The sequence below is a fragment of the Bos taurus genome, chromosome 22 (genome assembly GCF_002263795.3).
Source record: "Bos taurus isolate L1 Dominette 01449 registration number 42190680 breed Hereford chromosome 22, ARS-UCD2.0, whole genome shotgun sequence".
Lineage (NCBI taxonomy): Eukaryota > Metazoa > Chordata > Mammalia > Artiodactyla > Bovidae > Bos > Bos taurus.
Window position 1 is genome coordinate 35,162,578 of NC_037349.1, and position 22,588 is coordinate 35,185,165.

The 22,588-nt window shown below is 37.8% G+C and overlaps 1 protein-coding gene across 10 annotated transcripts in view; it reads right to left on the reverse strand.

Moving 5' to 3' along the window:
- The window catches only part of SLC25A26 (solute carrier family 25 member 26), a 146,780-nt gene that overhangs the window by 94,299 nt on the left and 29,893 nt on the right, over positions 1-22,588 (reverse strand). For 7 of the 10 annotated variants that reach the window (NM_001103297.1, XM_024983006.2, XM_024983007.2 and 4 more), the window contains exons 4-5: positions 21,801-21,905; positions 20,471-20,518 (exon numbers count right to left, since the gene is read on the reverse strand). The exons of the other annotated variants lie outside the window; for them this stretch is intronic. In NM_001103297.1, coding sequence (NP_001096767.1) covers positions 20,471-20,518; positions 21,801-21,905 — 153 coding nt within the window. The remainder of the gene's footprint in view (positions 1-20,470; positions 20,519-21,800; positions 21,906-22,588) is intronic. 10 annotated transcript variants of the gene reach the window in all.

Here is a 22,588-nt window from a genome sequence, read left to right on the forward strand (position 1 = left end):
CACAAGGATTCCATTACTCTCCTCTACCTTTTCCTGTTTTGTAAAAGGATTACGTAAAATTCAACTCATCCACAGATAAAGGTTTTACTCCCTGATTATTCACCCCTATTCTTATCAGCACTTTCACTATTATTTTCACCCACTGATGGATGGTTTTCAAATGTACAAGTGCCTCTTCACATACAAGTAACAGAAGCTCTCTGAGGTGAGAATCTTTGACTTCTTTTGTCTTATCCACACACTGCTAACTCCATAGCTCAGAACCTCACCCATCATAAACATTTTTAGTTAAGCTAAAACCACTGGTCACCACCTCAGCAACAATATTTATCTCACAACTACAGTGAACTTCTTTTAAGCTGTAGTATACCCCCCAAAAAAATCCATAATCTATCTTTTGCATTAAATATTTCATGTTAATTCCATGGTTTGCAGCTTTTTCATTTTAGGAAGGCAGAGCTAGATTGAGAGTCAAATAATCTCGGTTTACCTTCACCAGAAACTAGCAGAGTAGTATCGGTAGCTCACTCCACATCTTGTATTTTATAGAACCACACGAAGAGGGTAACTCTCAAATCAAATATGCTTCATGCTTTGATACAATAAAATACATAGCATCTTTTCTTTAAGTAAACGTCAAGATTATTCATACAATATGGCAATTTAACACCAATAACAACAACAAAATTAATGGTCCAAATTATATAAGGCAACAATACTATCAGTTGAAAAAACAGATGAAGAACTAAGCTTCCAGCCCACTGATGTATACATACTGTTGTTTAGTCACTAAGTCACCTTCAACTCTCTTTCAACTCCATGGACTGTAACCCACCAGGCACCTCTGTCCATGGGTTCTTCCAGGCAAGAATAATAGTGTGGGTTGCCATTTCCTTATTTGAGATACATTATCCAAGGTACAGTAATTCGACGGAAAATAGGTTATTCTTTAAAATATGGAAAGAAAAAAGGATAGAAGACACATAAAAGTTTTAGAATGTTTTTAGTCAGTCAGTCTTTCCTATCATTTTTTAAAAGAGATGATTTAGAAAGAAAAAGGATGGAAAACGCCTAAGTTTGGGAGCTTTTTTTAGCAGCCCTAATATTTTTAAGTAAATTTCTTAGAAAATCAAAACATCATCTTTCAAAACTGGGATGTTCAAAAATATGAACACAAACACCTCAGGAGGAAAAGAAAAAACAAACACACATTGCTTGGAACCTAACAATGAACCAATTCAAATTTACTCCAGACACTAACCGGATGGACTCAGGCAAATGATTTTCTACAATTTTCTACAAAGATACAAAAACATATCAATGGAGAAAAGACAGTCTTTTCAACAATAACATATTGGAACTGAATATCCATGTGCAAAAAAACATACCTCTAACCTAAACCCCATTACTTAAAAATCAACTCAAAATAGATTGTGGATCTAACTGTCAAATATAAAACTATAAAACCTTTAGATGAAAACATGAGAGGAAACCTTAAGGATTTGAGGTTAGTTGGAGCTCTTAGACACTACAATTAAAGCACAGTTCATAAAAGAAAAAGTTGACAAATTGGACTTTGCCAAAATTTTAAGGTTTTACAAACCATAAATTCAGAGAATGAAAACACAAGTTAGAGATTATCAGGAAATATGTGCAAATCACATCAGTGACAAAGGACTAACATCCCTAACATACAAAGAACTTTTGAAATACTAAAGAAACAACCCAATTAAAAAATAGACAACAGACACTTTACCAAAGAGCATCTAATGATGGCAAATAAGTAAGTTCAAAATCAATACCATTTGGGAAATGAAAATTAAAACCACCATGGGATATCATTACACATCTATGAGAATGGCTAAAATTAAAAAAAATAAAATCTACCACAACTAAGTGGTGACAAAGACTCAGGGCATCCACTGCTGATGGGAATGAAAGCTGTACAGCCAGTGTAGGAAAGAGCTTTGCAGTTTCTTATAAAGGTACCATACACTTACCACATGATCTAGCAATCCCATTCCTGACTGTCTACCCGAGAGAAATGAAAATTGACTTTCACACAAAAACCTATACGTGAATGTTTGAAACAGTTCTGTTCATGACAGCCCCAAACTGAAAAGAATTCAGAGTCCTTCAGTGGATTAATGTATAAACAACCTGTGGTAAATCCAATCAGTGAAAGAATCCAAAGGAACAAACTACCAACACCCACAACTGGGATGAATCTCAACAGCATTATGATGAGTGACAGCAACGAGACTCAAAAGGTTTCATAATATATGACTCCATTTAAATGACAGATCCGTTGTTTCCAGGGATTCAAAGTAGGAAAACAAGAATGACTGCAAAGGGATAACAGGTTTTGGGGATGATACTGTGTATTCCCAAAGTACTGCTGGTTGTATGAATGAATACATGTTGTTAAAATGTATAGCTCTGTACATCAAAAAGAAGTCAGTTTTGCAGTATGATAACTTAAAAAACAAAATAAATAGTAATTACGTGTTGTTCTCACCTTAGACAAATACAGGAAAATGAGGAGGAGGAATAAAAGCAATGTATTTAATTCTTACAAGCTTTTCTGCCCAATGAGAAGAGTATACATGCAGTAATATACCTAGGATCCCAAACTTAATTTCTAAATACCACTCCCCACTGAAAAGAATCAAGAGCTCCTTGCAGAGGCAGCTGATGGGCAGGGCAAGTACAAAGATGGGGACACCTTGTCATACCAACAAGGAAATTCCCAAGGACTAACAAGGAAATGCGTTAAGAACAGTAAGCGTGAAGAGGCTCCTACCACAAATTCAGGCCAGTTTGAGCATCAGAATTACAATTATAATATTAAAGAATCCTCACCTGTGGTGAAGGCTGAACATATCAGTGAATACACTTAAAACCCACTAGATGGTTACTTTAAATGAGTGAAGTGCATGGTACATGAATTATATCGCAATGAAGCTGTTAAAATTTAAAAACAAAAAAAAAGAATCCATGCGTCCATAGGGGTACTAAAAAAGGTGGGGGGTGGAGGCGGCTGGTAAAAGAAAGTTCTTTTTTTTTTTTTTTTTTAAAGAAAGCTCTTTTTTACATAAGAATGTCAGCAAATAAATTAAAAGAAAAAGGACAGTACTTAGAAAATCAGCATTTTGCAATCACCAATGTAATAAACTCTTCCTTAGAAGCACTCACAGATGTTAAAACTATTGGGTGAAAGATCACTGGGGAACAGGATAATCACATTAGCTCAAACTGTTACCCCAGAGTGTGCATGCATGCGTACTCACATGCGTGCTCAGTTGTGCCCTACTCTCTGAGACCCCATGGACTGTGCCCCCCACCTCCTGTCTCAGAATTTACCAGGCAAGATTACTGGAGTGGGTTGCTATTTCCTTCTCTAGGGGATCTTCCCAACCCAGGGATCAAACCCATGCCTCCTGCATCTCCTGCACTGCAGGCAGATTCTTTATTGCTGCACCCCCAAGGAAGCCCCCCAGTACCCCCCATCGATTACTTTTCAAAACAAAGGAGACATGAACCTCTGGAGTACAGAAAGGTAGGGAATGCCAATGTAATCAAATGATTAAACTTAGTTTCACCAAGTACGAGACACTATGTAATCCTTGATACAATGCAACAAAAGTACCTAGCATCATCCATGTATTATCCATGCACACGCATAAAACTTAATATATGATCTGAATATAATCACAAGGAAATGCAACTTCCAGATTAAGGCACTATTTATAGAACTGCCCTGGACTCTAGAAGAATGTCAACGCCACGCGGGGAAGGCAAGCTGGGGGCGAGGGAGGCTGAGGAAACTGACAACCAAAGACAATGTGTGATCCTTCACTGGATCCTGCAAAAAGAAAACGGTGCACAGTTTTTATTACTGGGACAACAGGAAAAAATTATAAAACTGACCATGTATCAGATAATATGAATGTATCAATGTTACATTTCTTGAAAGGATAATGGTATTATAGTTATGACAGGAATGACTCTATTCTTAGGAAACATATGCTAGATATTTAATGATGAACTATCCTGGGTTGTGTCTTTGTACTTAAAATGTTTTGGGAAAATACTGTATAGAGAAAGACAGACAAAACAGATGGGGCAAAAAGTAAATCATTGAATCCTGGGAAAAGAACATATGTTTCAGCTTCTCTGTAGGTTGAAATTTTTCAAAATAAAATACTGGAGAGGGACAAGAAAAGAAAAATAAAGTGCTATACTATTCATTCTAAAACCTACTTACTCACAACCCCAAAAGAGAAAAGAAAATATAAACATTGATATGAAAAGAGCATAACAGTTCAAGTAATTCAGAGCCCAACTCAGCCCTCTGTTAACTGTATTCTTTTATGCAGATCAAGTTACTGACACAACTGAATGTCAGCCTCCCACTGGTATTAAATAGGCAACTATCTGTTAGCTCATAACATGGTTTACAAGAGACAAACATTACAGAATGGCTTGGAATCATGACTACACATGTAGTGGGGGAACAGGGGTACACAATTTTCAAGTATTTGGTTGACATTTATGACTCTTTGTACGATTACTTTATAAAGACAAAACGAAAAGCATGTGAAAAGTAATCTGGCAAAGCAGCAGAGGTTGGCTAAATTCAATCTATTTCCTCCTTCAAACACAGAAAAATAAAGTGATGAGAACATACTCAGAGGTTATTATGTGCCAGATCCTTTCTCTTCACTTAATCAAAACTAGTCCAAAACTTAATGACTAAGATGTGTTAGCTACACAATTTTTTGAGACTGTTAAGGAGGAAGAAGGAACCTTTGTAAACAGTTGTGTGAACCAACAGATAAATCAGCAGAGAGTGTAACTTTCACAAGATCTTGGTTGCTCAACATAAGACAAATCACTGTCACCTTTACACATAGATACGATTGATATCTTCTAAAATAATACCGGACAAAAGACATACTTAAAATACATACTTAATTTACCCACTGAAGAAAGTGGTAAAATCCCAAAGTGATTTTTAACTTGGTTATCACTCTATTTCCCAAAACAGAAATATGGAATATGATGCTTAATAGAAACCAATGCAATACTGTAAAGCAATTATCCTTCAATTAAAAATAAATTTAATTATAAAAAAAGAAATATGGAACAATTCACAGATAAACAACAGAAAAAGTCATCACATGTAGATCAAGATAAAGGGGCGCTTAGGACTTCCCCAGTGGTCCAGTGGCTAAGACTCCTGGCTCCCAATGCAGGGGACCAGGATTTGATCCCTGGTCGGGGAGCTAGATCCCACATAACACAACCAAGAGCCAGCACAGACAAATAATTTTTTTTTAAAGATATGGGGAAGCTTTATTAGAAAATTTGGTATCAGTTTATAAGATTCCTAGACACAAATTTTATCATTTATTTTCCAAATATAATTAGGATACATACTGAACTGATAAGATCAACATGCTTCTCCAAGAATCATAACTTACTAACATGATTCCTTTCTCTTAAGAAAAAAACAACCTAACACAGTTGAGGCCAAAGAATCATTATAAATGATTATTATCAAGTGTCATTAGAAAGAACCTTAGTAAGTTATATTAGGAACCAGAGAAAGATAATTACCTGGACCCACGAAAAAAAAATCAGGATAAAATAAAGGCTTACAAACAGAGCAGACATATCCTTATATTTATTACACCTTCCAATGTTTTTGTTAGAAGAAGACAGTAAAGAACCAGAGGTGTGGGACTGCCTGAGGAAGAGCAGTGGTCAAACCCAAGCAGTCTGGCTACAAAGCCTGTGGTCTGAACCACTGTACAGACACCTCTAGGCAACAGTGAATCCAGCTAAGGAAGGCAGTGAGAAGTCCAGACACAGTGGATTCAAGTGGGAAATGGGAAGATTCCAAGATTCCCAAGAGAAGAAAAAAACAAAACCACAAAAACAACATGGTTTTGAGGCTGTGACAAACCTCTGAAAAGGGCAAACCCCTCCCATAAGGCAATTAGAAACTCCAAGGGAAAAAAAAATTTTTAAGTTCATGATTCAGCAAATTACAATATGGTACAAACTTTAGCAAGTGATAGAATGCAAGACTATTCGACTGTGATGCTGGAAACATCTCTTTCAGAGTAATGCAGGACCAATACAGTAGGAAATCTAATCCTGGCACACTGCATGGCCTAGTGACTATGCCTGACGACTCAGACAATACCAACACTAGTTCACTGATGTTCAACTTTTAGAATCAATCCAGAAAAGCCATGAAAGAAGTGACTGTGGGTGAAAGGCAGGATGAAACTTTGATCTTGGTAACAACCTAGGATCAAAGCGCAGGTGACAAGAAGTCATTCCAGAAAGTGGTATCTCAAAGATAAGGAGGATAAGGTGTCAAAAAGGAAGAGCCTCACCTTATAAGAAGAAAGCTACAAGATGCTGGAAGTTTATCAAATTAAGAAATAATGACTCAAATACATGACCGCGAGTTTCTAAAATAACCAGAGAGCACACAAAGCATAATAGTTCTAGGAGGGTTCATCATCTGATCTAAACTATTACGGTGTTAGCAAGGAGGTATGCTTCTGCTGAATTATTAAACAATGCATTCCTATATATAGTACAGCCAGGAGATGCACGCACATCAATGGTTATCATCAAAATATAAACGTGAGCACATCCACATACAGCCCTCCCTCTAGACTTCCTTCCTCCCCTCAGCTGCCAACCTAGATGAGCAAGTCCTGATGTACAGTTCTCAGATAAGGTATAATAATTCCAGGTCCAAGATGCTGCCTTTTAAAAAAAATCAATTCTAACAAAGATATTTACAAATTGGTTAATTCACTAGCTCTACTTTATATCATACATTGTCACCTCAGGACATCTAAAAAGCCAGATGTTGCAAAGTAATGAAGCTTGTCACGGTAAACTGCTTGTGATTCTGAATGACTTCGTTTTTTGCTTCTTGTGCTTTTTGGTTTCCTATTATGCACATGTTAACTTTTAAGAAATAAATGTTATTTTAAAAATCTTAAAAAATAAAATAAAATAACCAGAGAAATGAAATTTATTTAACTGTACACTAGGATAATATAAGATTGAAAATGAAAGTCACTCAGTTGTGTCCGACTCTTTGAGACCCCATGGACTATACATATACAGCCCATGCAATTCTCCAGGCCAGAATACTGGAGTGGGTAGGGGATCTTCCCAACCCAGGAATCGAACTGAGGTCTCCTGCATTGCAGGCGGATTCTTTACCAGCTGAGCTATCAGGGAAGATAAGGATGGGGAGCAGTGTATTACGAGCTCAACTCATCTTCTACTCCAAAGGCTCAGGAGACTATATCTAAACTGACAGATGAAGAAATAGATGATAGTTATTCAGAAACATGGATGTAACAAGAACTGAAAATGCAAACAGATAAAAGCGGATACCTCTAGAGAGTGGGACTAGAATGAAGGAGGGCAGGGCAGAAGACTTGCTTTCCATGTTAACATCTTCTTCATGTATTATCTGAATTGTTACCAATTATCACTTAGATAAAGAAAAAATTTAAGTTGTAAGTTTAAACTGTCATTATTTTTTTAATTGTCATTATTTTAGAAGATCATTTCAAAAATAAATGATTTCATACAAGGTTTAAATCTAGCTTCTTTCCTTTTCCAGCTTTTTGTTTTATTTTTTAGGCCATGCCATAAAGCATCCAGGACCTTAGTTCCCCAAGCAGGGATTGAACCCGGCCCCCCTGCAATGAAAGAATGAAGTCCTAACCACTGGACCACCAAGGAATTCCCAGCTTCTTGTTTTTTAAAAATAATTTATCGACTTTCATAGAAGTTACTCAAATAATACAGGGAGTTCACATACACCCTATGCCTAGCTTCCGAAATAAGAACTTAACCACTGAGTATGATTAGCAAAACCAACTACTGGTAACTGCTGTCGCACGAACATCTAAATTATAGACCTGGTTTGAATCGCCCCAGTTCTCCCCCCTGATATCTGCTGCATTTGTTTGTTGTTGTCTCCTTACCCCACTCCTGCGCGTGACAATTCTTTCACCTTTCTTTGTCATAACCTTGACAATTTTGTACACTGTCCCTCAATTTGGGTTTGTCAGATGTTTTCTCATGATGAGATTGAAATTATGTATTTTGGGGGGGCAGTGCAAAAAGAACAAAGAAGTAATACTGTGTATCACATTTCTTATTACTGGTTATGTCACCCTTCATCACTTGAATAAAGAAGCATCTATAAAGTAATTAGCCTCCAATTAAAATAAAAAATAAATAAATAAGAAGCATCTGCCAGTTCTTCTGAATTTTAAAATTACAGTTGTAATTGAAAAATAGTTTGAAGGAAATACTTTAAGACTGTGATATTCATTTTTGGTAAGTTAAATATACATATTGGCTCTTGTATTTTAAAGATGCATAATGAAGTATGTATAGATTAAATAAGATATTATTATTTAGGAACCTTGGATTAGAAAGTGCTATTATTAAGCTTTGTTTTTCATTTTTAAATTTGAATTGCTTTTTAAAAAGTCCCAATGCAAGAGCGTCACGGCTCAGGTACACTGACCCGTCCGCTGCCACGTTTAGAACACGGACACTGTGCGCCCTCTAGAGTGCATTGTCGTAACACAACTTCCGTATCAACAAACTCAGTTAAAAACAAATTTTTTTTTAAAGCAGAGTATTTTCACAAAGGAAAAGAAATACCCTCTCATCAATTTCTGCTGCTCTACTAGTCAATAAATTATCTGTTAATTATGTGGCTAAGTACCAAAACCATTTTTATGCCAAAGATTATCAACTTTTTCCCATCTACTGGGTTGTTTCTCAGAATATATGCTAAAAGCTCAGGGAACAAAAGAAGACAGAAGGCTAAAAGCAGTCAAAGCGTTTTTAAGCAAACTTCACACAGGCCAGAGGAAAGAAGATGTTGAAACCAACATTACTAATTCAGAAGCACTGTTCACTGTGTTTGCCTATACAGATGGCTCCTTTTCTATCTTTTAGAATCCTATTACCACTTAGGAACTGTGCCCCACTTCAAGTTCACAGATGTGGTTCACGTCTCACGGATATACTACCACTTTATTTTCCCACAATTTACTGAAAAATTCAGAGAGCAATGAATAGGGAATTTATCTGCAAAACATGAGCAGGAAGCAAAGTATAACCAGAAACACAGACTTTGGAAACACACAGGCTGGATCTCTGCTTCCAGACCTGCCATATACCATATATACTAGCTGCACTGCTGAACTTCTCCAAGCCTCAGCCTAATGATCAGTTTTAAAAGGGGGGAAAAAAAGTCAATACTTTACAGTTTTATCTCAAGATTAGAAAAATACTGCTGCTGCTGCTAAGTCGTGTCAGTCGTGTCTGACTCTTCGCGACCCCATGGACTGTAGCCTACCAGACTCCTCCGTCCATGGGATTCTCCAGGCAAAAGTACTGGAGTGGGGTGCCATTGCCTTCTCCGAGAAAAACACTAGGTTGGCCAAAAAGTTCATTCAGGTTTTTCCATATGATGTAACAGGAAAACCCGAACCAATTTTTTGGACAACACTACACAAGTAAAGTACAAGCCCAAAATTCAAACTGTAACTGTTACCATTGTATGTTCCCAGGGTAATGTGCTATAGACAACAAAACCCACAGGTAAGCATTTCCAATAGTTCTTTTATAGGACTCCCTGCAACCACAATCCTTGATTTACACATAGACATTCGAGATTTTTACCTTCACATTTGGTTTTCTTAATACACAAAGTTTTTCTTAATATCTCTTATAAGACAGTGCTTGTTCAGCCAATAAGACAGTATACAATCCTAAGAATCTCAAGAGTCATTTCTACCTAGTGTTAGCTGTGCGTAAGTTGCACATAGCTGATGAAAGACTTTCTTCATGAATAAGTTGCTATTTTCACATGTCATTTCAAAAACAGTTTTACATATATAAAATATTCATAAGACCAACTCTTAACAAGAAATGACAAAATTAAAATAAGGGCTATTTGTAGAAGGCTCAAGAATACCAGGAAATGTGATAAGAAAAGACAAGGAGAAAATTAAACTCACTGGAAGTGCAGAAAGTTCAGACAGCAGAAAATCACTAACTGGTCTGGGAATTAAGTTAGGACTCCATAGTTCTTGCCACATACATCTCAGTCTGGGCATCTGATGGAGATTTTAAATATCTAAGTATTTAAAACTAGTCTACTTCTGAAATGTGTGATTAAGTGCTTGATTTGTATTCACTTAATACTTTTGAGTGTGCTGCATGTCAAGGACTCTTCTAGGTGTTGGACTAATAGTAGGGAAGAAAACATGCAAGAAGCACTTGCCCTCAAAAGAGAGTATATTCCAGTGAAGAGAGGAAGGAAGACAAAAAAAAATTCATAAATAAGAAATGGTACCTGCTAGGGCACCAAGTAACCGGGCAGGGTTTTGGCAGGTGTATGTGAGCTAGCGTGGTCACAGCAGGCCCCTCAGAGAAGGGGCATGTGAAGTAACACCTGAATGGCAAGAACGAATCATGCAAACATATGCAATAATGTGCACTTACAAGCCACTCTTTCCCATGAACATCTCTATCAACACAGATTCTCCATTTACGTCCTCTGATTAACTTTTCTTTTAATGTCATGGAGACCTTTAGTCACCGAGAACTTATTTTTCCCAAACTCCTGGCACTAATGTCTACTTAAAGATTTTAAAATGAGAAAAAATAAAAAATACAGAGTATTAAATTTTAAATATATGATTTTCTTCTCCTGAAAAATTTGCCTGTGTATAAAATGCAAAATACATAGCTCACCACAGAGCCTAATGTCACGAGCTTTCAAGTCCTCAGCTTCCTCCCTTATTGAATGCGAGACTCTGGACGAACCACAGCCTTGCTAAGCCTAAGTTTCCACAAAGAATGAATCATGTTTTGGGTCAGTGTGAGGGTATGCGAGGGCATGTTAAGAACGTAGCACAGAAACACTGTAAATACTTGGTAAGTGTTAGCTATTACTTCAAATATCAATATAGGTATTCTGAGATCTTAACTTTAAAATAAAAAATGTATGAAAAATAAGTAATTTTGAAGTTAAGTCCATCTCCAGATTAAAGATTACAGACTGACAAATGATTTTAGAAGAACAGCTTCCACACTATGCTCACAAAAACAAAGGTGACAGAAAAAAAGAAAAAGAACAAATATCAAAATTTACAAAGCAGAATTAAATGTCCAAAAATCTGCAGTCCAGACGTGATCTGAATGTGAACAACAGGATCCCCAGTTGAAGTCACGGGTACGTGAGACTTTCCTTTCTGAAGCAACTGAGTCTGAACTACAATAGAGAGAACAGAGCAGATGCTATAGGCTGGTGACTCAGTATCTGTAATCCCAACACCCTCTGTGCCTGCCTTTACCTACCACACCGAAAAACCACAATGTATACAAACATCTCAATGCCCATGCAACTCAGGAGAGCTTTAGACACCTGGCCCAAGAAACCTTTTGTCTTCTAAGTAAACAGAGTGACAGATAACGCCTCCTGCCCTGCCCACTTCATGCTTGGACAAGGGCCACGGGCCCAAAAGTGCAGCAGCCATTCTGTAATCATGAGTAATTCTGCCAGAGTATTAGGGTTCCCCAGGCAGAATGAAAAGAGCCCGGTTCCTAGATGCCCATCATTTAACCAGTACACCAGCGTTAGAGGGACCATCTCCAGATTTCTTGTTACAGAGTAAGAGAAAAAAAATAAATTTTTTTAAGGACAACCATATTTTAGTTCAGCCACTGTAGTCAGATCCTCTGTTCTTTACAATCTGCCATCTAAATTAATACAAATGTGAAGAGATAGGATATTTCACATGAGATGGAAAAAAAACACAAACACCCTAGACACAGCTATTTCAATATTATGGTATATAATGCTAACATTTAAAAAGAAGAAATAGTTTCCACCTTTAAAAAGAAGAGAGAGTTTCCACCTTTATTCAACAGCTTTTCTTACATTTCCACTGAAGATTCATGCTATTAATTTACTTCTCCGGAAGCTTCACAGATATGAACGGGTATCCATTCTAGACAACACGGCCACCATGCAACAATGGAATATGTAGCCTTTTCAGAACTGTACAGTGCAAATGAAATTTGTCCTAAGAACGAGAAAAGTAAATAGCAGCTGGTTTCATGTAAACAAAACATGAGAAAATATGCACTGAGGGGCTAAAGTAATCTTTCTACATTAAGATAATTTTACAAAATTGTTCTTTCTAAAACTGTTTGTTTATTTAAGAGATGATGAAAAACTGTAGGCTGAAATCCATATTTGAGGAGTAACAAGTTTACTCTCTGGATTAAAGAATGAAGTATTGTTCATTCCTCATAGACCATCTCTACAGTAAAGTTATAATAAAGTAAATGCAATTAGGTGACTCATTTTATAAACCGCTTGTGATTAAAGGCAATATTTCATTTTCATTTGTTTAATATTCCCATTAATAAGAATGTCTCATTACACATTTACTGAAAGCCTGAACAATAAAACAATGGACAGATTCCAAGAGCAAACGGACTTTTTTTTCTTTTCCCATGAAGCTAACATTATGGAATTTTAACAGATGTTCTATTTGGTCATAGTTAATAAAATGAATTATGTAGGATTAAAACAAGGTTCAATATGTTTGCATTGGATTTTAACTGGAAAACAATTTCACATTAAAAGTTCAGGGGAAAAAAAAGTTTGGAAAGATTTACAATCACTTTTTCCCCTTTAAAGTAAATTACTAAAGATGTAGGGGAAAGGGGGGGAATTAATTACTCTTCTAATGAAACCAGCTTTATAAAAACTATTTTTTCAAGGTTTAAGAAGACAGAAATCTCAGAAAAGGATATACTCTTTGGTATTTCATCACCTCTCTAATGCAAACATCTTCTTCTGTAGTGTGTCAAAGGCTGAGCCCCCACCCAGCGTAACTCCAAGTCCCCTTAGAGTTCCCCCAGCATTCTGAAATGGTCACGGTGTCTAACAGCATCTGAACAAAACACAATCAAACTTAAAGGAATGAAAAAAAGCAACAAATAATTACTGAGCACTGACTTTGTGGCAGGTGTTACCCCCAGAGCCTGTGCATAATACAAAGAGGTAAAAATCCCACTGCTATCTCCATGTGGATCTTATAGACTGCATGGGAGGACTAGGCATAAGTACATATAGCCAGACATAACTGAAGCAAACCAAAAGAGAAAGGAAGAGGTAAAGCCGAGAAAACAATTACACACACACACACACATACATACATACAAAGCCTTGACAGAAGGAGCAAAGTTCTCATCAGAGAATACTTTCTTTCTCTTCTTACTATCACGAAGGCAGGAAATAGTACACAGATTTAAGAATGGTAAATAACAATTCTAGCCAGAGTTGCTTGAAAACATTTTTCAACAGAAATCATTCAACTATTTTTTTTTTTCATTACAGCTGCTTTATTCCTTGACTAGCATTTAGCCCTTAGTGTGTCTTCTTGTTTTTGTTTTAACTCTTTGCTCTTTGAAAATACATAAAAAAGATATTTTTTTAAAAATCATCTTGGACAAGATTAATTTTTCTTAAAACACAAAAAATGGGTTTAATTAAAGTTTTATTATAAAAGAAGGAAGATGCCATAAGGAATTTTTTTCCTTATCCTATAAACAAATTCCAACGCCTTCATAATTTGCTTCCTGCAGACCTAGCGTACTGCTTTCAACACTTTGGATCTGGACTCACAGTGGGAAATATACTTTCTACTTTACTCTGTTCACAACTAGAACTGAACTTTTATGAAATCATGCTGTTTTTTGCTCTTTGTGATATTATTCTGATATTTTTCTATTCCATCCCATTCTAGGCTACTTTTTTTTCTTAATTTTCAAATGCTGGTAACAACCTGCAGTTTGAAAAATCCTGCCCAGTAGAACCTTATCTTTACCTTGACATCTGCTAAATTGAATATTTAAGTCACCAAGCCTATCTCAATACAGTCTCTCAGTTCAGTTCAGTTCAGTCGCTCAGTCGTGTCCAACTCTTCGCGACCCCATGAATCGCAGCACGCCAGGCCTCCCTGTCCATCATCAACTCCCGGAGTTCACTCAGACTCATGTCCATCGAGTCAGTGATGCCATCCAGCCATTCAACTATTGTAATCTTCGAAAGAAGGCCTTCCTCTTAGTTGGTAAGCTTATTTGGAGAAAAAATTCCAGTAAATTATCAACATGACCTAAAAAAGAATAACTATGAAAAATTTTCCAACCCATTTACATTAGTAATTTTGCTCAGTTCAACCATCAACTAGAGTAACTGTACATTACTATAACCAATATGTTGTTCTTCCTACAGAAGTAGCCAGCAAACACAAAATCAATTGCAGGTTGCAATTTGTTAACTGAATAAACAACTTCATTCTACAAGACATTTGGATAAAACACTCTCCAATTGGGAGCTGAGAAGCTCTTTGAGCAGTAACAGTTAGTGAGTCTCTGGTTCAAACACAACTAGTGTGTATTCATCATCATGAGACGGCATTCACATGTTTACATGCAGACAGAACAAGGCTGCACCCCTGTTCAAGAACCTCACAGCCTAGAGGCAGCTTGCTTCATCTCTGGTCTTAGCAGACCATACTGCTGTAATACCTCCTTCATGAGACTGCAGCAAGAACAATCAACATGAGGTTCCAAATACACACAGGCAAAGCTGAGCTCAGAGAGGTAAAGTTGCTTGCCAAGGGCAAACAGCTGGTGAGATACAGTGGCATTCCTCACTGAGATGTCATTTCTCACTGAGATGTCATTTCCTGTCAAAAGCCCTTTCAGTTACCAAGAATACTATTAATCATAGTTAATATATCCTGAATATATCCTAAGCCTCAGGACTTTACTTTCATCACCAATCACATCCACACCTGGGTGTTGTTTTTGCTTTGGCTCCATCTGTTCATTCTTTTTGGAGTTATTTCTCTACTGATCTCCCGTAGCATATTGGGCACCTACCGACGTGGGGAGATCATCTGTCAGTTTCCTATCTTTTTGCCTTTTCACACTGTTCATGGAGTTCTCAGACAAGAATACTGAAGTGGTTTTCCATTTCCTTCTCCAGTGGACCACGTTTTGTCAGAACTCTCCACCATCACCTGTCCGTCTTGGGTTGTCCTACATGGCATGGCTCATAGTTTCACTGAGTTAGACAAGGCTGTGGTCCATGTGATCAGATTGGTTAGTTTTCTGTGACTGTGGTTTTCAGTCTGTCTGCCCTCTGATGGAGAAGGGTAAGAGGCTTATGGAAGCTTCCTGATGCAAGACACTGACTGAGGGGAAAACTCGGTTTAGTTCTGATGGGCGGGGCCATGATCCGTTGGATCATCGAAAAAACAAGAGTTCCAAAAAAACATCTACTTCTACTTTATTGACTACGCCAAAGTGTTTGACTGTGTGGATCACAACAAACTGTGGACAGTTCTTCACAAGATGGGAATACCAGACCACCTGACCTGTCTCCTGAGAAATCTGTATGCAGGTCAAGAAGCAACAGTTAGAACTGGACATGGAACAACAGACTGTTTCCAAATTGGGAAAGGAGTACGTCAAGGCTGTATATTGTCACCATGCTTAGTAAACTTACATGCCGAGTACATCATGAGAAATGCTGGACTGGAAGAAGCACAAGCTGGAATCAAGATTGCCAGGAGAAGTATCAATAACCTCAGATATGCAGATGCACCACCCTTATGGCAGAAAGTGAAGAGGAACTAAAAAGCCTCTTGATGAAAGTGAAAGAGGAGAGTGAAAAAGCTGGCTTAAAGCTCAACATTCAGAAAACGAAGATCATGGCACCTGGTCCCATCACTTCATGGCAAATCCATGGGGAAACAATGGAAACAGTGAGAGATTTTATGTTTTGGGACTCCAAAATCACTGCATATGGTGACCGCAGCCATGAAATTAAAAGACGCTTACTCCTTGGAAGAAAAGTTATGAGCAACCTAGACAGCATATTAAAAAGCAGAGACATTATTCTGCCAACAAAGGTCCATCTAGTCAAGGCTATGGTTTTTCCAGTATGCACGGATGTCAGAGTTGGACCATAAAGAAAGCTGAGCGCAGAAGAATTGATGCTTTTGAACTGTGGTGTTGGAGAAGACTCTTGAGAGTCCCTTGGACTGCAAGGAGATCCAACCAGTCCATCCTAGGGGAAATCAGTCCTGGGTGTTCATTGGAAGGACTGATGTTGAAGCTGAAATGCCAATACTTTGGCCACCTGATGCGAAGAACTGACTCATGGGAAAAGACCCTGATGCTGGGAAAGAACGAAGGCGGGACAAGGGGATGACAGAGGATGAGATGGTTGGATGGCATCACCGACTCAATGGACATGAGTTTGAGTAAACTCCGGGCGTTGGTGATGGACAGGGAAGCCTGGCGTGCTGCAGTCCATGGGGTCACAAGAGACACAACTGAGTGACTGAACTGAACTGACTGACCCAGAAGTTGTATGGAGAGCAGCCTCTCGACCTTGGATGTGAATTAGAAAGGAATTTCTGTAGCAAAAGAAAACAGGCAAGTCATTTCCAGTAAGTTAAACTCAACAAATGGGTTTTCTTCACACATTCTACTCCTTTTTAAAGGTGCCTGCTGTGTGTGTTGGGCACCACGCAGAACACTTCTGCCCTAAAGGATTCACATTCTTGTGGGGAAGCCAGTTAGGGGCAGCCACTTTACAGTTGGGGCTTCCCTGTTGACTCAGATGGTAGAGAATCAGCCTGTAGTGCAGGAGACAAAGATTGATCCCTGAGTTGGGAAGATCCCCTAGAGAAAGGAACAGCAACCCACTCCAGTATTCTTGCCTGGAGAATCCCATGGACAGAGGAGCCTGGCGAGCTACAGTCCATGGGGTCTCAAGGAGTCGGACACAACTGAAGAGGCTAACACTTTTACACTTCTCACCAATGGTACTAGCAATTTCAGAGGTGAGAAGTGATCTCACTGTAATTTTAAGTGAGACTGGGCATATGAATATGTATCTGAGAGTGAGTTTATTCCTTTACTGTGAGCTGATGGTTTCAATTATATTGAGGTTCTCGTGTGAATTAAATGAAGAGATCCACATGAAGTACCTCCTATAGACCCTGATGCTTAGTTCATGTATGCACATCCATACATGACTACTAGAAAACCCATAGCTTTGACTAGACAGACCTTTGCTGGCCAAGTAATGTCTCTGCTTTTTATTTTTTTTTTTTAACTTTTATTTTTAAACTTTACAATATTGTATTAGTTTTGCCAAATATCTAAATGAATCTGCCACAGGTATACCCACGTTCCCCATCCTGAACCCTCCTCCCTCCTCCCTCCCCTACCCTGCCTCTGGGTCGTCCCAGTGCACCAGCCCCAAGCATCCAGTACCGTGCATTGAACCTGGACTGGCGACTCGTTTCATACATGATATTATACATGTTTCAATGCTATTCTCCCAAATCTCCCCACCCTCTCCCTCTCCCACAGAGTCCATAAGACTAATCTATACATCGGTGTCTCTTTTGCTGTCTCGTACACAGGGTTATTGTTACCATCTTTCTAAATTCCATATATATGTGTTAGTATACTGTATTGGTGTTTAATATGCTGTATCTACGTCAATGGACACTCTGAAACCAGCCTGGCTACAGAGGCTGCTGTGACTTTACTCCCCATTTCCATGTTACTGAAATAACCGCACTGCCCCACAATGCTTGGCCACATTTAATCTGGCCTAGATCATGAGGAATATGAATACTGAAAGGGTGAGATAAAGAGTATAATTGGTTGACCTTGCTTAGACTCTGTCTAAAATTCACAGTAACTAAAATAATTTAGGAGAACATAAGGGATAAGCATGCAATCTCCACAAACATCAAACCATGTGACAGCATTCACAAAATCTAAAGAACACACATAATCTATCTTATAAGGCATGGATTCAAACTTCAATTTCATTCTAATGGGCAACTGTGAGGGAGATAAAACTATTTCAAACAAAAACCGCACACAGAATAAATGTATAAGCTTCCTCGTGATTCTAACTAAGGCTTCAATGTATTTTCTTATTGAAACAATCAAACAAGCTCTTGGTGAAAAGATCTTATACTGATGTCAGAACAATGTAAAAACTGAAACTATTTATAATGCAAAAATTTTGTTTAAAGAAGATACATCACTTCTTATTTTTCTCATTTTGAGAAGAAGCTATGTTTCATCTGGCAATAACTCCTCTCTCTTTCTCTCTGAGAATCTGTACAAAAGCAATATCTCAACTAAAATCAATTCTGAAAGATCTTTTATTAAAATGCATAATGCAGAAGACCCCAATTATATTTTCAGTACACCACTGCCATTTTGAGTAAACAAAGTCATCTCAGCAGGGTCACACTTTTAGCAAGAACTGCAGCCTAGAAATTAATTACTAGCGTGACGTACGTCAAAACAAATTTTTAAAAGAACAGAATGCAGTTGTAACCATGTTTTACCTATTTGTTTGTATGCACAATGAGTATTCTCTGGCATGTAAATATTCATTCATTCGGCATCTCACAGAAAAATAAAAAAGAGATTTATTGCCCACCTCTCTTTCCTACACCCAGGTGAAACCTGAGTAAATAACAAGTGCTTAGTGAGTCAGAAAATAAGGACAGAATGCAGATGGTTATTTTGAAAGGCGGAAGTCATCTTCACACAAATAACTTAATTTTGAAACATTCAGTCTGCCTTCAAAAGACGTTTTTCAAAGATATACATCAACACCGCCACCGCACTAAAGGTTATTACTTCACAGAAATCAAAGCTTCAAATAACACGTAACAGTGCTGCTGTTTCATAAAGAAGATTGTAATCTATACTAACAACAAACAAATAAGACAAAATAAAAAACTACCTGGGAACAAAATTCAGATTCCAAAGAATTTCAATTTTCTGCTAATTATAACAATATGTATTTAAATTAAACACATTTCTATAAATGAGAACATTTTAGCATCCAAGGGAAATCCAAACAGAAAACAAGGATTCAAGGAGAGGTACGCAAATTCTCTTTTGCATTTTAGTAGAAAATTATGTTCTAATCCTTTTCCCAATGTATACCTATATCAAATCATCACACTATATACTTCAAATGTCTCATAATTTCATTTGTCAATTATACCTCAAAAAAAGTGTACGATTTAAACTCATAAAAAAAAAAAAAAAGAAACCAACTTATGTCTCAAACTAAACAAAGACTTCTCTTATATTCCATATGCCACCTTATCTATAGGTCAACTTTTAAACCTCAAAATAGCCTCTTCTGGGAGGGAATATATAGAGTTATGACTGATTTGCATTGTATGGCAAAGGCCAATACAACACTGTAGAGCAATTATCCTTCCATCTTAAAAAAATCATATAAAAAAAAGTAAAACAACAAAAACCAAAAAACAAAGTTGCCTCTAGTATGTGAATGAAAAATTAAAACATGTTTTCTGCAGTAATATACACACTAAAATACTTCGATTTTTTCCAATCAAAGAAAAAAAGACACTGACCACATATTGAACCTCAGAATTTCGAAGCTAGAAGGCTTGCTCCAAGGCACACTGCACTGAGAATCTCGGGCCGGCCAGCACGCCAGGCCAGAATGAACTTTCTAATACATCGTGTTTTGTCATCAGGAAGATAGGAGCTAACTGTACAATTTTTCATATAAAAACAGACTTTTGAGACCCTTGTCTCCCAGAGTGCTTCATTCATGACCATTTTCTCTCTCATTTTGTGTATCACAGTAATTAACTTGACATCTTACCCTTAGTAGCTGTTTCTTACTGTGTCAGCTGTGGTGGCCATGTAGCCACCTTAGATAAACACGAAGCTATAGGATGGGTCATTCTGACCATTGGGGTTGCTCTTTCAGCAGGACCAACTCATTCTACCCAGTCATCAGATTTAAGAACCAAGATAACAGTGGACTTCCCTGTGGTCCAGTGGTTAAGAATCCACCTGCCAATGGAGGGAACACAGGTTTGATCCCTGGTCCAGGAAGTTTTCACATGCCATGGGGCAATTAAGACCATGTGCTGCAACTACTGAAGCCCAAACGCTAGGGAGCCCGTGTGCCCTAGTGGGCTCCATTCTTTCATCAACAGAGGCCACCACAGCATGAAGCCCTGCTCAACCACTAGCCCCAGCTCATCACAAATCGAGAAAGCCCACACGCAAACAGCCAGACCAGTCAAAAAAAAAAATACACTGGTTTTTTAATCCCATGCCTTAAAAATTAAGCTAACAACAACAAAAAAGACTACACAGTGATCGATAATTTCCCTTTGTAATTTTTTAAACCAGTCTCTACAAATAAACTTATTGAACAAAGCGTATCATTCTCTCATACTTCAATATTAGAAATTTAGCTAGTTACCTCTCTTAAAACAGTGCTTTTGTAGCCTCGATATAATCCTTGGATGCCCTGAAACAAATAAAAAGCCAAGAGCTCAGAAAGTCAGAATAGCAGAGACTTCTAAACAACAGTCTGCATAAAGCAGATTAACCTTTTCTAAAGTTTAAGTTATTCAGTATGACAATCCTCCAAGAGGTTAAAGGTGCTAAACCGGCCTAAGGTACACAAAGCTCAGGTTAGCTTCCTTTCAAATGAGAACATCATTTGTAATAAAATAATAAAGCTGACTACAATTCAACTAAGCTTTACTAGTTTTCAACATTTCGTCTCTTGGGAAAAAAAATACTTGAGATGCTTTAAACAAACGTATTTTCAAAAGCAAATGCACACAGAATGCTATCCTTTCATATAAAAACAAAATTATATTTATATTTTGTATTTTCAATCATCAGACATGGTAAATTCATAAATAATCTCTCAAAAGTGATAAATACCTCTGGACAAGCCTTGATCTATTTAACTACCCACATGATTCAACAGGAACCCTTCCCTGGACTGATCTCATTCACACGATTAAATACTCAATGTCTCCTCATCGAGGTGACAGAGGGATCATTAAAAATAACTCTCCTAAAACCTGGACTCAATGAAATTTTCATGAGATTGATTTCCATTAAAAAAAAAAAGATGTGGGCGGGGAGGGGGGGGCGGCTTCTGTACAAACTATAAAGAAAAGCAGCTCAATGGTCCCCAGTCACATGGTCAGCAAGCATGATTTCTGACCCACAGTTTAACACGAACCAGCATAAGACAAATTACAAGTATATATAAATATTATGACACGGGTCACTATATCAGTCCATTACCACAGGTCTCTTCCATGGTCCTCAAATTCTGTAGTGTTGTTTCAATACATCTTTATTCACTTCATATATTCACTATTTATTCTATTTCTGATTCTAAAAGAATGACAGGCCAATTACAATGTAGGACACATACTTAATTGTGCATTTGTTTAGAAATTTGAAAAAAAAAAATAAAATTGAAAATAAATTGAAAAACAATGGAAAGGCAAAGATAATATTAGCATTAACAGTTGCTATAATTGGACAGTAAATTTAGCCTTAAGCTCTAAGGCTCCTGGGATGAGGGCCACAATATTCCTATCAGCTACAATAAAATATCCTCAATACGAGAGCTTAAAAACATATTCTCAGGACTCCCCTGGTGGCCCAGTGGCTAAGACTGTGCTCCCAACTCAGGGGACCCAGATTTGATCCCTAGTCCGGGAACCAGGTTCCTCATGCTACAGCTAAGACCCGATGCAGCCACAAAAAACCCATATTCTCACCTCTTGACATAAGATGTTAGAGAAAATGTGAAATGTTCCTGAAGAAGCAGATACTTGTGCCCTCTGCTTAACTACTTCAGAAGGAACTCGAATCAGGCAGGCAACCTAAAATACATAAATTTAATTATATCCTTAAAACAAAGAAATTGTTATGAGAGTGGAAATTTTTTATAAGCAAAAAATACCGTTAAAGAAAAGCATTATGTACAGTGTTCACTGCAAGACATCAAAAGGGTTTTCTGTTTTTGTTTCTTTTTTAACCTAAAATACTCAGAGCATTAATGGATATGCACTGTTCTGTGGGGATCCTCCCACCTCCTGCCTCACTGCTCCAAGCACACCCGTCTATATACCCCTTCATGGGAAGGAGCTCATGTATTCATTCTGAACTCCCAACACCTAGCAGGGCCTCTGGCGTTCACATGACAGCCATTTCAAACATGTCTGCTTGATGAATGAATCCAAAGTGCCTTAGCTTTACTGGAGTAATACACAATGACAGAGGCAAGACTGAAAAATCAGCTGATTACCCCAATCTTCCATTTCACTCCATTCCCAGCCTCAATCTGTTCACAGCTCCAGCACCCCTGACCTCCCCACCACTCAACAGCGGAGGAGTAACCCCAGGCACTCTTGGGCCCTGCTCTAGCATTTGAGTAGACTTAGGTCCTGCCTGGTCCATACTATTTGTTGACTAGACCAGTCAACAAATAACTGTAACATCACCCTTGGGAGCATGCCAGCGTCAGTTACACAGCACCTCAATCTCACACTTCCAGGACTCTGCT